The 17,063-nt window shown below is 51.5% G+C and overlaps 1 protein-coding gene across 1 annotated transcript in view; it reads left to right on the top strand.

Moving 5' to 3' along the window:
* Nucleotides 1-3,910: 3,910 nt before the first annotated feature.
* LOC121276839 (alanine--glyoxylate aminotransferase 2, mitochondrial-like) overlaps nucleotides 3,911-17,063 on the top strand; it is a 48,752-nt gene continuing 35,599 nt past the window's right edge. The window contains exons 1-2 of the mRNA XM_041185383.1: nucleotides 3,911-3,964; nucleotides 11,315-11,499. Of these exons, the coding sequence (XP_041041317.1) occupies nucleotides 3,911-3,964; nucleotides 11,315-11,499 (239 nt within the window). The remainder of the gene's footprint in view (nucleotides 3,965-11,314; nucleotides 11,500-17,063) is intronic.

Raw genomic sequence — 17,063 nt, 5'->3', positions numbered from 1 at the left:
ATTATCTGAATGGCTATAAATTGAGAGAGGGGAATGTGCAACGAGACCTGGGTGTCCTCGTACACCAGTCGCTGAAGGTAAGCATGCAGGTGCAGCAGGTGGTAAAGAAGGCAAATGGTATGTTGGCCTTCATAGCCAGAGGATTCGAATACAGGAGCAGGGATGTCTTGCTGCAATTGTACAGGGCCTTGATGAGACCACACCTGAAATATTGTGTGCTGTTTTGGTCTCCTTATCTGAGGAAGGATGTACTTGCTATAGAGGGAGTGCAGCGAAGGTTTACCCAAGTGATTCCTGGGATGGCAGGACTGACATATGAGGAGAGATTGAGTCGATTAGGATTATATTCGCTGGAGTTCAGAAGAATGAGGGGGGTTCTTATAGAAACCTATAAAATTCTAACAGGACTAGACAGGGTAGATGCAGGAAGGACTTTCCCGACGGTGGGGGAGTCCAGAACCAGGGGTCACAGTCTGAGGATATGGGGTAGACCATTTAGGACTGAGATGAGGAGAAATTTCTTCACCCAGAGAGTGGTGAGCCTGTGGAATTCGCTACCACAGAAAGTAGTTGAGACCAAAACATTGAATGTTTCCAAGAAGGAGTTAGATATAGCTCTTGGGGCGAAAGGGATCAAAGTGTATGGGGAGAAAGTGGGAGCAGGCTATTGAATTGGATACAAAAACAGAATTACCTGGAAAAACTCAGCAGGTCTGGCAGCATCGGCGGAGAAGAAAAGAGTTGACATTGCGAGTCCTCATGACCCTTCGACAAAACTAGGTGAATCCCAGGAAGGGGTGAAATATAACCTGGTTTAAGGTGGGGGTGGGGGCGTGGGTTGGGTAGAGGGAGAGAAGTTGGGGGGGGGGTGGTGTGGTTGTAGGGACAAACAAGCAGTGATAGAAGCAGATCATCAAAAGATGTCACAGAAAACCTAACAAAAGAACACATAGGTGTCGAAGTTGGTGATATTATCTAAACAAATGTGCTAATGAATGGATGGTAGGGCACTCAAGGTACAGCTCTAGTGGGGGTGGGGGGAGCATAAAAGATTTAAAAATATTTAAAAATAATGGAAATAGGTGGGAAAAAGAAAAACCTATATAATTTATTGGAAAAAAACAAAAGGAAGGGGGAAGAAACAGAAAGGGGGTGTGGATGGGGGAGGGAGCTCAAGACCTAAAGGTGTTGAACTCAGTATTCAATCTGGAAGGCTGTAAAGTGCCTAGTCGGAAGATGAGGTGCTGTTCCTCCAGTTTGCTTCACTGGAACAATGCAGCAAGCCAAGGACAGACATGTGGACAAGAGAGCAGGGTGGAGTGTTAAAATGGCAAACGACAGGGAGGTTTGGGTCATTCTTGCGGACAGACCGCAGGTGTTCTGCAAAGCGGTCACCCAGTTTACGTTTGGTCTCTCCAATGTAGAGGAGACCACATTGGGAGCAACGAATGCAGTAGACTAAGTTGGGGGAAATGGAAGTGAAATGTTGCTTCATTTGAAAGGAGTGTTTGGGCCATTGAACGGTGAGGAGAGAGGAAGTGAAGGGGCAGGTGTTACATCTTTTGCGTGGGCATGGGGTGGTGCCATAGGTGGGGGTTGGGGAGTAGGGGTGATGGAGGAGTGGACCAGGGTGTCCCGGAGGGAATGATCCCTACAGAATGCCGATAGGGGCGGGGGGGGTGTAAAGGCAAGATGTGTTTGGTGGTGGCATCATGCTGGAGTTGGCGGAAATGGTGGAGGATGATCCTTTGAATGTGGAGGCTGGTGGGGTGATAAGTGAGGACAAGGGGGACCCTTTCATGTTTCTGGGAAGGAGGAGAAGGCGTGAGGGCGGATGCGCGGGAGATGGGCCGGACATGGTTGAGTGCCCTGTCAACGACCGTGGGTGGAAAACCTTGGTTAAGGAAGAAGGAGGACATGTCAGAGGAACTGTTTTTGAAGGTAGCATCATCAGAACAGATGCGACGGAGGCAAAGAAACTGAGAGAATGGGATGGAGTCCTTACAGGAAGCGGGGTGTGAGGAGCTGTCGTCGAGGTAGCTGTGGGAGTCGGTGGGTTTGTAATGGATATTGGTGGACAGTCTGTCACCAGAGATTGAGACAGAGAGGTCAAGGAAAGGAAGGGAAGTGTCAGAGATGGACCATGTGAAAATGATGGAGGGGTGGAGATTGGAAGCAAAATTAATAAATTTTTCCAAGTCTCGATGAGAGCATGAAGCAGCACTGAAGTAATCATCGATGTAGCGAAGAAAGAGTTGTGGAAGGGGGCTGGAGTAGGAATGGAACAAGGAATGTTCCACATACCCCATAAAGAGACAGGCATAGCTGGGGCCATGCGGGTAACCATAGCCACACCTTTTATTTGGAGGAAGTGAGAGGAGTTGAAGGAGAAATTGTTCCGTGTGAGAATGAGTTCAGCCAGACGGAGGAGAGTAGTGGTGGATGGGGATTGTTCGGGCCTCTGTTCGAGGAAGAAGCTACAGTCGACTGTAGATCGATTCAGCAGTATTTCTTTATTTGGCACAAATGTCCAGACATGAGAAATGCTCTTTCAGAATGCTCTAAGAGGCAATTCGAAGTTACACAGTTTCTGTTGGTTATTTATACACCTTTGGGATAACTCACCATTAACTCAATGTTCTTGTATGTCTAATTGTTACATCCTTAATTGCAAATGAGTTTACAACAGACCATCCTGGTGGGGGATGGAGGTGTAGAGGGATTGGACGTCCATGGTGAAGAGGAGACGGTTGGGGCCAGGGAACTGGAAATTGTTGATGTGTTGTAAGGTGTCAGAGGAATCACGGATGTAGGTGGGAAGGAACTGGACAACGGGAGAGAGAAGGGAGTCAAGATAACGAGAAATGAGTTCTGTGAGAGTTCTATTGAGTTGGATGATCAGCCATGATCATAATGAATGTCAGAGCAGGCTCGAAGGGCCGAATGGCCTACTCCTGCTCCTAGTTTCTATGTTTCTATTTACCACCCTATTTTTGTGTCATCCGCAAACTTCTTGATCATACCCCCTCTATTTAAGTCCAAACCATTTATGTGCAGCACAAGCAGCAAGGGCCCCAGCACCGAGCCCTGCAGAACCTCACTGGAAACAGACTTCCAGTCACAGAAACATCCCTCTACCATCACCCTCTGCTTCCTGCCTCTCAGCCAATTTTGGATCCAAGGTGCCACTTTGCCTTGGATCCCAGGGGCTCTTCCCTTCTTGACCAGTCTGCCATGAGGGATCTTATCAAGATCCTTGCTAAAGTCCATGTAGACCACATCAAATGCGTTACCCTCATCAACACTCCTGGTTCCCTCCCGAAAAAATTCAATCACATTTGTCAAACACGACCTTCCCTTTAACAAATCCATGCCGTCTATCCCTGATTAATCCGTGTCTCTCCAAGTGCAGATATATTCTGCCCCTCCGAATTCTTTCTAGTAACTTCTCCACAACCCAGGTTAGACTCCCCTCCCCCACAGGAGTGATTCCCGTCCTCCCAAGCCACCTCGGCTGCAGCCTCCTCGAATTTACTGAGGGTGGGGATGTCGACCATCCTTCCCTCAGCCTGTTGTGTGCCAGCTTGGCCTGTATACAGAAGAAAGGGATGTGATGAGTTGGGGTAGAGCAGAGGTTGGGGGAGATGCAGGTCACCGGTCTGGTGAGCCCACCCCAGGAAGGCCAGAGGATGGAGTCTGAACAACATGATCGATGGGATGGTGGTGATGTGAAAGTCTTGGTGAGAGAACGAGCGTTGATATGTGCTCCCAATAACGGTTGTGTGAGGTCCCTGAAGATAGTAGCTGTTTGAGTGCAGGATGCCATGACGAGAGGTTGATATTTGAGGGAGTTGAAGGATGACTTACCCTGGCGGAGCGGATGAGATCATTCATCCTCTTCCTGCGCTCGATGGTGGTTCGGCCGTGGATGCCAGCCACGCTGACCTGCTCTGTGGCTGCAGAGGTGAGGCTGCTGTGCTTCCTGCAGCCACCCCTGGGATATAGGGCATGCCTGTGTGCCTGAACTCCTCTGGTCAAGGCCTGGAGAGCCTGGTGGGTGAAGCGGGTGCTGCCGTCTCCCTGAGGCTCTCGGCCTCCTCCATGTGGCTGCAAGACAGGTGGGCTGGAGAGAGTGAGATATTATTTTGGATTAGCATTCAAATATGGCGCCAGGACCTTCAACCCCTCCAGCTGATGGTAGGTGGAGGAATCAGCTCCTGACCCACCAGGTGATTCAGATCAATACTCGCCTGTGCAAAACTAATTCACTTTCAAGCAAGGAATCGGGCATGAGTTCCCACCATTCCGGCCAGCGGGGTGGGTACCGCAAAACTGGTGGCCACCGCACTTAGTCTCATTGTGAAAATTCTGTCCCCAGTTCAATGTACAAATTTGATCTCTTCATATAACAATCCAATTTGTTTTTGAAAGCCATAATGGAACCTGCCTCCCCCACACTCTCAGGCTTTACACTCCAAATCCTGACCCCCTCGCTGTGTGAAACAGTTTTTCCTCATTGCAGCCATTGCTTCTGCTACCAATTACTTCAAGCATCAGCATCTTTTAGTTCTCGATCCTTCCACCAATGGGAACAGCTTCTCCCTATCTACCCTATCCAGACCCCTCATGATGTTGAAAACCTCTATCAAATCTCCTCTCAACCTTCTCTTCTCCAAGGAAAACATTCCCAACATCTCCAAGATAAAGGCAAAACACTGCAGATGCTAGAAATCCGAAACAAAAACAAAAAAATGCTGGAAAAACTCAGCAGGTCTGACAGCATCTGCGGAGAGGAACACAGTTAACGTTTCCAGTCCGTATGAGACTCTGCATCCCTCTCCGCAGATACTGTCAGACCTGCTGAGTTTTTCCAGGTATTTTTGTTTTTGTTCCCAACGTCTCCAATCTATCTTCATAACTGAAGTTCCTCATCCCCGGAGCCATTCTCATGAATCTTTTCCAGTCTCTCTCCAAAACCTTCAGCTGACGCTGGGCCAGTGTTTCATACATCATTTCCTGGTTTGATTCTCAATGTCTCATGTGATCCTGTATAATTTATTAACCATTGACTTCTGGTATCTGTAAATCTATAAGTAAAACTCCAAACCCGTCAACTATATTCCAGTCTGCAGCTCATTCCCAAGTGTTTGATTTTCGGTATATAAACCCTCTGAACCCTTTGATTAGCTTCAACCCTGGAAGTCACCTCCAGGTATCTGTTATCCTATTCATAAACCCTCCAAACCCCTTGAATAGGTTCCAGTCTGTAACACGTTCCAAGGTATTTGTTATCCTATACATAAACCCCCTGAACCCCTCGATTAGGTTCCAGTCTGTAACATGTTCCAGGGTATCTGTTATCCTATACATAAACCCCCTGAACACCTCGATTAGGTTCCAGTCTGTAACACGTTCCAGGGTATTTGTTATCCTATACATAAAACCCCTGAACCCCTCGATTAGATTCCAGTCTGTAACACGTTCCAGGGTATTTGTTATCCTATAAATAAAACCCCCGAACCTCTCGATTAGGTTCCAGTCTGTAACACGTTCCAGGGTATTTGTTATCCTATAAATAAAACCCCCGAACCTCTCGATTAGATTCCAGTCTGTAACACGCTCCAGGGTATCTGTTATTCTCTGTATCAGACACCTGGACCCCTCGATTATGTTCCAGCCTAGAACTCGCTCTCAGTTGTCTGTTATTCTATTTATACTGCAGAGAGTTGTGGAGGCTAGATCACTGAAAGCATTTAAAGAGGAGGTAGATAGATTTTTGAAATATCGGGGAGTTGAGGCCTGTGAGGAGCTGGCGTGAAAGAGGAGTTGAGACCTGGGGCAGAGCATCCATGGTCTTGTTGAATGATGGGGCAGGCTTGAGGGGCTGAATGGCCTACTCCTGCTCCTATTTCTAATGTTCATATATAAACCACCCAATACCCTCGATTAGATTCACGTCGGGAAGTCGTTCATGGGTATCTGTTATTCTATAGATAAACCTCTCGAACCTCTTGATTAGATTCTAGTTTGTAACTCACTCCCAGAAAACTGTTATATAAACTACCCAAACCCCTCGATTAGATTCTAGCCTGTAACTTTTTTTTTAATTAATTTATGGGCTGTGGGAGTAGCTGCCCAGGCCAGCATTTATTGTCCATCCCTAGTTGCCCTTGAGAAGGTGGTGGTGAGCTGCCTTCTTGAACCGCTGCAGTCCATGTGGTGTAGGTACACCCACAGTGCTGTTAGGGAGGGAGTTCCAGGATTTTGACCCAGCGACAGTGAAGGAACAGTGATATATTTCCAAGTCAGGATGCTGAGTGACTTGGAGGGGAACTTCCAGGTGGTGGTGTTCCCATCTATCCTGCTGCTCTCGCCCTTCTAGATGATATTGGTCGTGGGTTTGGAGGATGCTGCCTAAGGAGCCTCGGTGAGTCCCTGAGTGCATCTTGTAGATGGTGCACACTGCTGCTACTGTGCGTCGGTGGTGGAGGGAGTGAATGTTTGTGGATGTGGTGCCAATCAAGCGGCTGCTTTGTCCTGGATAGTGTCAGGCTTCTTGAGTGTTGTGTGAGCTGTACTCATCCAGGCAAGTGGGGAGTATTCCATCACACTCCTGACTTGTAGATTGTGGACATGCTTTGGAGAGTCAGGAGGTGAGTTACCCACCACACAATTCCGAGCACCTGGGGGGAGGATAAAGGTGATGGTGCAGTGGTATTGTCACTGGATGAGTAATCCAGGGTAACGTTCTGAGGACCAGGGTTCGAATCCCACCATGGCAGGTGGTGGAATTTGACTTCAATAAAAATCAAATTAAAAGTTTAATAATGACCATGGAATTGTTGTAAAAACCCATCTGGGTCACTAATGTCCTTTAGGGAAGGAAATCTGCCATCCTTACCTGGTCTGGCCTACATGTGACTCCAGACCCACAGCAATGTGGTTGCAGTACAGGGGCAATTAGGGCTGGGCAATAAATGCTGGCTAGTAACACCCACATCCCATGAACGAGACAATCTCCCTCCCCCTCAAAAGCCAAGCAGCTCCATCCCACTGGAAACCAACTTTCACACATCTTGACATCACTGCCTGGCTCTTATCTGAAGTTTCTTCCCCCTTGTTCTGGACTCCCCCCATCAGAAGAAACAGCTTCCCTCTCCCTCCGCTATTAAATCTTATTACACAATGTGGTGTATGAATTTCAATGCCAGTGTGATGCTGGTGAATCTTCCGCTGTTTGCAATGGGTAAAGTACAGGCCAAACCCAACCAGCCCGTGCTAGTAAAACTCAGAATATAATGTCTAATGTTAAATGTTTCTGCCATTGGACAACATTCACTGAATAACCCTGAGTGTGCTAAGAATGACACTGACAACTAGTTTAAGATTATCAGTTGGGCTCGGAGTCACATCTATTCATTCACAGAGACCTGCTCTCACCAAGCAAAAGTACCATCTCCAGGCTATGCAACTTTTCAAAATTAAATCCTTTAAACATCTTTAGCCTCTCAGTTAGATCACCCCTTAATCTTCTAAACTATGGGGAATATAAACCCAGAATATGCAAACTGGGTTTATAATTCTCCCCAGGATAATTCTGGGGAATCTGCACTGCTCCGTCTCCCAGGCCAATATCCCCTTCCTGAGTCTAGTAGCCAGAACTGAACACCCTGACTCCAGATGGGCTTTAACCAGATCTGTTTGCAGCTGGAAGGCAGCTTCCACTCCTTTATGTCTCACCTACAGATGGAGGTGAACATCCCCTTTGCCTTTTTAACTATTTATTGTCAATACCCAATCAGCTTTTAGTGATTTCTGTAGTTGAAGCCCTAAATCTCTCTGCCCACCTACAGCTCCCAGATTCTCACCTCCCTCTACCATTCTGTCTTTTCTTCTCTCTTTGTCTCTCTCTTTCTGTCCATCTCTGCCTCCTTCTCTCTGTCTTTCATTCTCTGTCCCTCTCTCCCTCTCTGACTCTCAATTTCTACCTTTCCTCCTTTCTCTCTCACATTCTCCCTTGTCTCTGTCAATGTCCCCCTCTCTGTCTCACTGTCTCTCCCTCTATCTTTCTATCTCTCTCTCTCCTTCCCCCACTCTCTCCTTCTATCACACTCCGTGTCCCTCATAACTATCCCTTGCTCTCTCTCTGCCTCTCTCCCTCTCTGTCCTCCTCTCTCTCTGTATCTCTCACTCTCAATGCCTTTAGCATTCTATTACTGGTTCTCGGTCATCTGCAGAATGAAAGACGACATCTATAGACCCTGGGTGTGGCGAGGCGCCGACCAGCGAGGGCTCACTGTGGCTCTTAGACAGTGTGTGCAGGAACCCCAGTCACCACTTCTTCCTGAGGGTGATGTTCCTCCCTCTGCACAGCCAGACACCTCCATCACTCTCTCTCCATCGTCTCTGCTCCCTGTAAACCATGAGACATACAGCTGGCTCACCAGACTCCATGATCCTGATGTACTCCTCCTGCAGGATGAAAGAGAGAGGCGTGTGGGTTAACATGGGTGTACTAAGAACCTCTCTTGTGTAAGTCTGAAGGCCCCTGAATGCATCCTGGAGAGTGTTGGCACCACTTGGATGGTCACTGTTTACTGTGCTGCACGGCTCCCTGAAACCCCACCCACCTCCGCCCCACTCCACCTGACCGATTGGCAGCAGCTTTACCCATTGGACTGCAGGCTGTGCCCTCAGCTCAGACACAGACATTCTCCTAACCCACACTGCAAGGCTGCACTGTTAGCTTGAACCATGGGGGAGACTGGTCCAAACTGGGATGGTGACATTGCAAAGGAGTTGTGAGCACCTCCAGCAGTGACTGCTCCATGGCCAGATTTTAGCGAGGAGATTGTACAACGTGTCCAGTCGTCCAACTGTTGTGCAGTCGATTAAAATGCTCATGAGTTTGCAGTCTGTGCCGGGGGTGCTGGGAGGTGCGGAGGTGAAAAGCTCTGGAACATTTGGTGACAATTTGATGCCTCTGCGCTGCTTGAGTGGACAGAGAAGCTGGAGGCCCAACTCCAATCTTATCAACGTGGCTGTGCCTGAACTGTCTCAGCTACAGAGGAATGGTCACTTTATACAAGGTGTCCCTGATGCATGGTCACTTCCCTCACCCTGACCCCACACCCCGAATGCTTGTGCGTTATATTCACTGGCAGGTCCTTGGCACCTTCTGCCACGAGTTGTCTCAACGACCAGGCTGCCCTTAACCCTGACCCCCCAGCGCCCCTGAGGCTTGAAGTCCCTGTGGTGACCCTGGCGAGTGCTGTACAATGTTACTGTGATCTCACCTCTGAGCTCCCCTCAAAGTGTATCTGCAAAGTTCAGGCCTTTTATGTGCTGTTGTGAAACACGGCGAGCTCTCTCGCTGATGTGGATCGATTATCCAGTCACGGCAGACAATTCTGCTGGGCTGGCCTGATAATGATTTGCTGATGTATTACAATGAGGTTCCCAACATCCAATGGTGTCCCAACACCCAGACAGGCAGACTGACTGAGACCCACAGACACAGGCAGACAAACAGAGACCCACAGACACAGGCAGACAGACTAGGACACACAGACACAGGCAGACAGGCAGAGACCCACAAACACAGGCAGAGACTCACAGACACAGGCAGACAGACTGAGACACACAGACACAGGCAGACTGACTGACTGACAGAAACCCACAGACACAGGCAGACAGACAGAGACCCACAGACACAGGCAGACAGACTGAGACACACAGACACAGGCAGACAGGCAGAGACTCACAGACACAGGCAGACAAACAGAGACCCACAGACACAGGCAGACTGACTGAGACCCACAGACACAGGCAGACTGACTGACAGACAGAAACCCACAGACACAGGCAGACAAACAGAGACCCACAGACACAGGCAGACAGTAGACAGACAGAGACCCACAGACACAGGCAGACAGACTGAGACACACAGACACAAGCAGACAGGCAGAGACTCACAGACACAGGCTGACAGACTGAGACACACAGACACAGGCAGACAGACAGAGACACACAGACACAGGCAGACTGAATGAGACCCACAGACAAAGGCAGACTGACTGAGACCCACAGACACAGGCAGACAGGCAGAGACTGACAGACAGAGACCCACAGACACAGGCAGACAGACTGAGACACACAGACAGGCAGACTGACTGAGACACACAGACAGGCAGACTGACTGAGACACACAGACACAGGCAGACAGGCAGAGACCCACAGACACAGGCAGACAGACTGAGACCCACAGACAAAGGCAGGCAGACTGAGACCCACAGACACAGGCAGACAGACTGAGACACACAGACACAGGCAGACAGACTGAGACACACAGACACAGGCAGACTGACTGAGACTCACAGACACAGGTAGACAGACAGAGACCCACAGACACAGGCAGACTGACTGACAGACAGAAACCCACAGACACAGGCAGACAAACAGAGACCCACAGACACAAGCAGACAGTAGACAGACAGAGACCCACAGACACAGGCAGACAGACTGAGACACACAGACACAAGCAGACAGGCAGAGACTCACAGACACAGGCTGACAGACGGAGACACACAGACACAGGCAGACAGACAGAGACACACAGACACAGGCAGACTGACTGAGACCCACAGACAAAGGCAGACTGACTGAGACCCACAGACACAGGCAGACAGGCAGAGACTGACAGACAGAGACCCACAGACACAGGCAGACAGACTGAGACACACAGACAGGCAGACTGACTGAGACACACAGACACAGGCAGACAGGCAGAGACCCACAGACACAGGCAGACAGACTGAGACACACAGACAAAGGCAGACAGACTGAGACCCACAGACACAGGCAGACAGACTGAGACACACAGACACAGGCAGACAGACTGAGACACACAGACACAGGCAGACTGACTGAGACCCACAGACACAGGCAGACAAACAGAGACCCACAGACACAGGCAGACAGTAGACAGACAGAGACCCACAGACACAGGCAGGCAGACAGAGACCCACAGACACAGGCAGACAGAATGAGACCCACAGACACAGGCAGACAGACAGAGAAACAGAGACAGTCAGACACAGAGAGGTGAACAACTGGACACACTGTGCAAGGTTGAGGAAGGGATGGGGAATGACTGAGGATTAAAACGATGGTGGAGGGAGAGGGAGGGATGTTATGAGAGAGGGGATTGGGAGGGGGTTTTAGAAGGGGATTGCTGGGGTGGTGGTGATGTTGGGGGTGTGGGAGAGTCAGTACTGTGGGAGATTATTGAGCCTGATTTGTACTCTGTCTGCAGGGTCTCTCTTACGATGCAACACTGAGGATCCGGAGACAGAACCTCTCGCACTTGCCCATAACTTACTACAACCACCCGCTCCTCATCCATCAGGGTCACATGCAGTGGGTGTGGGACATGGATGGTTGCAGGTACCTGGACTTCTTTGGGGGAATAGTTACCATCAGCATTGGCCACTGTCACCCGTGAGTAACCAGGCTTTACTGTTTGTCTCTTTAATTATCATTCACTATTGCTTTGTTGCCCAGGGAATGGACTGATATGAAATCTGGATTTCTTTTCTCTACCTTTGCCCTTTGTGAAGATTAACTTGCCTGCGCAACAAACTATCTCCGGTTTAAGTGCAGCCCATTATCTAGTCACTGTTTTGCCAGGCTAATCTTTGATGCCAAGTTATCTGACCCAGATCCATTCTTAGTCCATTAAAGTTGACTTTCCCCCAGTTAATTATTCTTACTCTGGATTGTCCTTTGTCCTTTTCCATAGACAGCCTGAACCGAATGATACAATGATCCCGGTCCCCTAAATGTTCCTCCACTGACACGTGGTCTACTTGGCCCACCTCATTCCCAAGCACCAGGTCTAGCAGTGCCTTCGTTCTCATCGGACTGGAAGCATACTGCTGAACACACTCTCGGAACTCTAGCCCCTCTCTGCCCTTTCCACTAATACTATCCCAGTCTATATTCAGATAATAAAAGTCCCCCATTACAAGTGCTCTATAATGTTTGCATCTTTCTGTAATTTGCCTGTAGATTTGCTCCTCTACATCTTTCCCACCAGTTGGTGGTCTATAGACTACACCAAGCTCTGTAATGGCTTTTTGATCCTTTGGGTAGATGATGTGGGGGAGGAGTGAGGATGGGGATAGGGGATGGGGGGAGGTGGTGACGGCCACATGCGGTGTTGGGGATGCGGGGTTGGGGTTGAGGGAGTGGGGGATGGTCAGATGGGAGGTTGGGGGATGGGGTGGCTCAGTAATTGGGATTGGGATGGGCACATGGGATGCTGGGGGGGTGGGTGTTGTAGCTGTACTGGAACAGCTTGGCTAGAAGCACGGCACGTTCTGGAGCACAAGTCTTCAGTACTATTGCTGGAATATGGTCAGGGCCCATAGACTTTGCAGTATCCAGTGCCTTCAGCTGTTTCTTGATATCATGTGGAGTGAATCGGATTGGCTGAAGACTGGCATCTGTGATGCTGGGGATCTCTGGAGGAGGCCGAGATGGATCATCCACTCGGCACTTCTGACTGAAGATTGTAGCAAATGCTTCAGCCTTACCTTTTGCATTGCTGTGCTGGGCTCCTCCATCATTGAGGATGGGGATATTTGTGGAGCCTCCTCCTCCAGTGAGTTGTTTAATTGTCCACCACCATTCACGACTGGATGTAGCAGGACTGCAGAGCTTAGATCTGATCTGTGGTTGTGGGATCACTTAGCTCTGTCTATCACTTGCTGTTTCTGCTGTTTGGCAAGTATTCCTGTGTTATAGCTTCACCAGGTTGCCACCTCATTTTGAGGCATGTCTTGTGCTGCTCCTGGCATGCCCTCCTGCACTCTTCATTGAACCAGGGTGGATCCCCTGGCTTGATGGTAATGGTAGAGTGGGGGATATGCTGGGCCATGAGGTTACAGATTATGTCCGAGTACAATTCTGCTCCTGCTGATGGCCCACAGCACTTCATGGATGCCCAGTCTTGAGCTGCTGGATCTGTTCAAAATCCATCCCATTTAGCACAGTGGTAATGCCACACAACACGATGGAGGGTATCCTCAATGTGAAGGTGGGACTTCATCTCCACAACGACTGTGCTGTGGTCATTCCTACCGATACTGTCATGGACAGATGCATCTGCAGCAGGCAGGTTGGTGAGGATGAGGTCAAGTATGTTTTTCCCTCTTGTTGGTTCCCTCACCATCTGCTGCAGACCCAGTCTAGCAGCTATGTCCTTTTGGACTCAGCCAGCTCAGTCTGTAGTGGTGCTACCGAGCCACTCTTGGTGATGGACATTGAAGTCCCCCACCCAGAGTACATTCTGTGCCTTTGTTACCCTCAGTGCTTCCTCCAAGTGATGTTCAACATGGAGGAAGCACTGATTCATCAGCTGAGGGAGGGCGGGACGTGGTCATCAGCAGGAGGTTTCCTTGCCCATGTTTGACCTGATGCCATGAGACTTCATGGGGCCCGGAGTCGATGTTGAGGACTCCCAGCGTAACTCCCTCCTGACTGTATACAACTGTGTCACCACCTCTGCTGGGTCTGTCCTGCTGGTGGGACAGGACATACCCAGGGACGGTGATGGTGGTGTCTGGGACACTATCTGTAAGGGATATACCCAGGGACATACCCAGGGATGGTGATGGTGGTGTCTGGGACACTATCTGTAAGGGGTATACCCAGGGACATACCCAGGGATGGTGATGGTGGTGTCTGGGACACTATCTGTAAGGGATATACCCAGGGACATACCCAGGGATGGTGATGGTGGTGTCTGGGACATTATCTGTAAGGGATATACCCAGGGACATACCCAGGGATGGTGATGGTGGTGTCTGGGACATTATCTGTAAGGGATATAACCAGGGACATACCCAGGGACGGTGATGGTGGTGTCTGGGACACTATCTGTAAGGGATATACCCATGGACATACCCAGGGATGGTGATGGTGGTGTCTGGGACACTATCTGTAAGGGATATACCCAGGGACATACCCAGGGATGGTGATGGTGGTGTCTGGGACACTATCTGTAAGGGATATACCCAGGGACATACCCAGGGATGGTGATGGTGGTGTCTGGGACATTATCTGTAAGGGATATACCCAGGGACATACCCAGAGATGGTGATGGTGGAGTCTGGGACACTATCGGTAAGGGACATACCCAGGGACATACCCAGGGATGGTGATGGTGGTGTCTGGGACATTATCTGTAAGGGATATACCCAGGGACATACCCAGGGATGGTGATGGTGGTGTCTGGGACATTATCTGTAAGGGATATACCCAGGGACATACCCAGGGACGGTGATGTTGGTGACTGGGACACTATCTGTAAGGTGTGATTCCGTGAGGATGACTATGTCAGGCTGTTGCTTGACTAGTCTGTGAGACAGCTCTCCCAGTTTTGGCACTAGCCCCCAGATGTTAGTAAGGAGGGCTTTGCAGGGTTGACAGGGCTGAGATAGTTGTTGTTGTTTCCAGTGCCTAGGTCGATGCCGGGTGGTCCGTCCGGTTTCATTCCCTTTTTGTGACTTTGTTGTGGTTTGATACAACTGAGTGTCTGGCTCAGCCATTTCAGAGTCAACCACATTGCTGTGGGTCTGGAGTCACATGTAGGCCAGACCAGGTAAGGACAGCAGATTTCCTTCCCTAAAGGACATTAGTGACCCGGACGTGTTTTTACAACAATCGACAATGGTTTCATGGTCATTATTAGATGCTTAATTCCAGGTTTTTAGACCATAAGACACAGGAGCAGAAATTAGGCCATTCGGCCCATCGAGTCTGCTCCGCCATTCAATCATGGCTGATAAGTTTCTCAACCCCATTCTCCCGCCTTCTCCCCGTAACCTTTGATCCCCTTACCAATCAAGAACCTATCTATCTCGGTCTTAAATACACTCAATGACCTGGCCTCCACAGCCTTCTGTGGCAATGAATTCCATAGATTCACCGCTCTCTGGCTAAAGAAGTTTCTCCTCATCTCTGTTCTAAAAGGTCTTCCCTTTACTCTGAGGCTGTGCCCTCGGGTCCTAGTCTCTCCTACTAATGAAAACATCTTCCCCATGTACACTCTCTCCAGGCCTTTCAGTATTCTGTAAGGTTCAATCAGATCCCCCCTCATCCTTCTAAACTCCATCCAGTATAGACCCAGAGTCCTTTTTTATTGAATTCAAATTCCACCATTCGAACTGGGTCCCCAGAGCATTACCCAGGGTGTCTGGAGCGCTGGTCCAGCGACAATACTACTGCCCCATCACCTACACCTCGGTGGGATGGTGGAGTTGTGGTGGGGGGTGGGGGGCGGGAAATGAGGTTACGGGCGGAATGGGGCTCGGGGTGGAGAATGGGAAGGTGAGGGAGACGGTGAGGGATGGAATGATGGGGGTCAGGGAATCAGGGAGGGGGCTGTGGGTGGGAGTTGGGGAGATGGTGATGGGGGATCGGAGAGGGGGTTGTGGTTGGGGGAAGGGGATGAAGGATGAGGGGATAAGTGGACTGGGGAGGGGGATGAGGGGAGGGGGTTGGAGGTGGGGGCTAAAGGGATCAGGGAGGAGGTTGGGGTTGGGGGATGAGGGGATCAGAGAGGAGGTTGGGGGTGGGGGATGAGGGAAAGGGGTTGGGGGGGCTGAAGGGATCAGGGAGGAGGTTGGGGTTGGGGGATGAGGGGATCAGGGAGGAGGTTGGAGGTGCAGGAGGGGGATGAGGGACGGGGAGGGGGTTTGGGGGATGAAGGGATTGGGGAGGGGGGATGGGGGATGAGGGAATCGCGGAAGGGGTTGGGGGTGGGGGTGGGGGATGAGGGGATCGGGGAGGGGAGGCTCGGGGAAGGTGTTGGAGGAGGGGGAGGGTTTGGGGGAGGCGGTTGGGGCAGGAGGAGGGGCAGGGGATCGGGGGTGCGTGTTGGGGGAGGGGGGAGTGCATGTTCGGGGAGGGGGGGTGTGTTGGGGGAGGGGGGTGTGTTGGGGGAGGGGGGTGTGTGTTGGGGGAGGGGAGGGTGTGTTGGGGGAGGGGAGGGTGTGTTGGGGGAGGGGGGGGTGTGTTGGGGGAGGGGGGGGTGTGTTGGGGGAGGGGAGGGTGTGTTGGGGGAGGGGGGGTGTTGGGGGAGGGGGGGTGTGTTGGGGGAGGGGAGGGTGTGTTGGGGGAGGGGAGGGTGTGTTGGGGGAGGGGGGTGTGTGTTGGGGGAGGGGAGGGTGTGTTGGGGGAGGGGGGGGCGTGTTGGGGGAGGGGGTGTGTGTTGGGGGAGGGGGGGGGTGTGTTCGGGGAGGGGGGGGGGTGTTGGGGGAGGGGGGGGTGTGTTGGGGGAGGGGGGGGTGTGTTGGGGGAGGGGAGGGTGTGTTGGGGGAGGGGGGGTGTGTTGGGGGAGGGGGTGTGTTGGGGGAGGGGGGTGTGTTGGGGGAGGGGAGGGTGTGTTGGGGGAGGGGGGGTGTTGGGGGAGGGGGGGTGTGTTGGGGGAGGGGGTGTGTTGGGGGAGGGGGGTGTGTGTTGGGGGAGGGGGGTGTGTTGGGGGAGGGGGGGTGTGTTGGGGGAGGGGAGGGGTGTGTTGGGGGAGGGGAGGGTGTGTTGGGGGAGGGGAGGGTGTGTTGGGGGAGGGGAGGGTGTGTTGGGGGAGGGGAGGGTGTGTTGGGGGAGGGGAGGGTGTTGGGGGAGGGGAGGGTGTGTTGGGGGAGGGGAGGGTGTGTTGGGGGAGGGGGGGTGTGTTGGGGGAGGGGGGTGTGTTGGGGGAGGGGGGGGTGTGTTGGGGGAGGGGAGGGTGTGTTGGGGGAGGGGACGGTGTGTTGGGGGAGGGGAGGTGTGTTGGGGGAGGGGACGGTGTGTTGGGGGAGGGGAGGTGTGTTGGGGGAGGGGAGGGTGTGTTGGGGGAGGGGAGGGTGTGTTGGGGGAGGGGAGGGTGTGTTGGGGGAGGGGAGGGTGTGTTGGGGGAGGGGAGGGTGTGTTGGGGAGGGGAGGTGTGTTGGGGGAGGGTGTGTTGGGGGAGGGGAGGTGTGTTGGGGGAGGGTGTGTTGGGGGAGGGGGTGTGTGTT

The sequence above is a fragment of the Carcharodon carcharias genome, chromosome 4 (genome assembly GCF_017639515.1).
Source record: "Carcharodon carcharias isolate sCarCar2 chromosome 4, sCarCar2.pri, whole genome shotgun sequence".
Classification (NCBI taxonomy): Eukaryota; Metazoa; Chordata; class Chondrichthyes; order Lamniformes; family Lamnidae; genus Carcharodon; species Carcharodon carcharias.
Note: the sequence above shows the minus strand (reverse complement) of the source record. Positions and strands in the feature narration are given on the sequence as shown.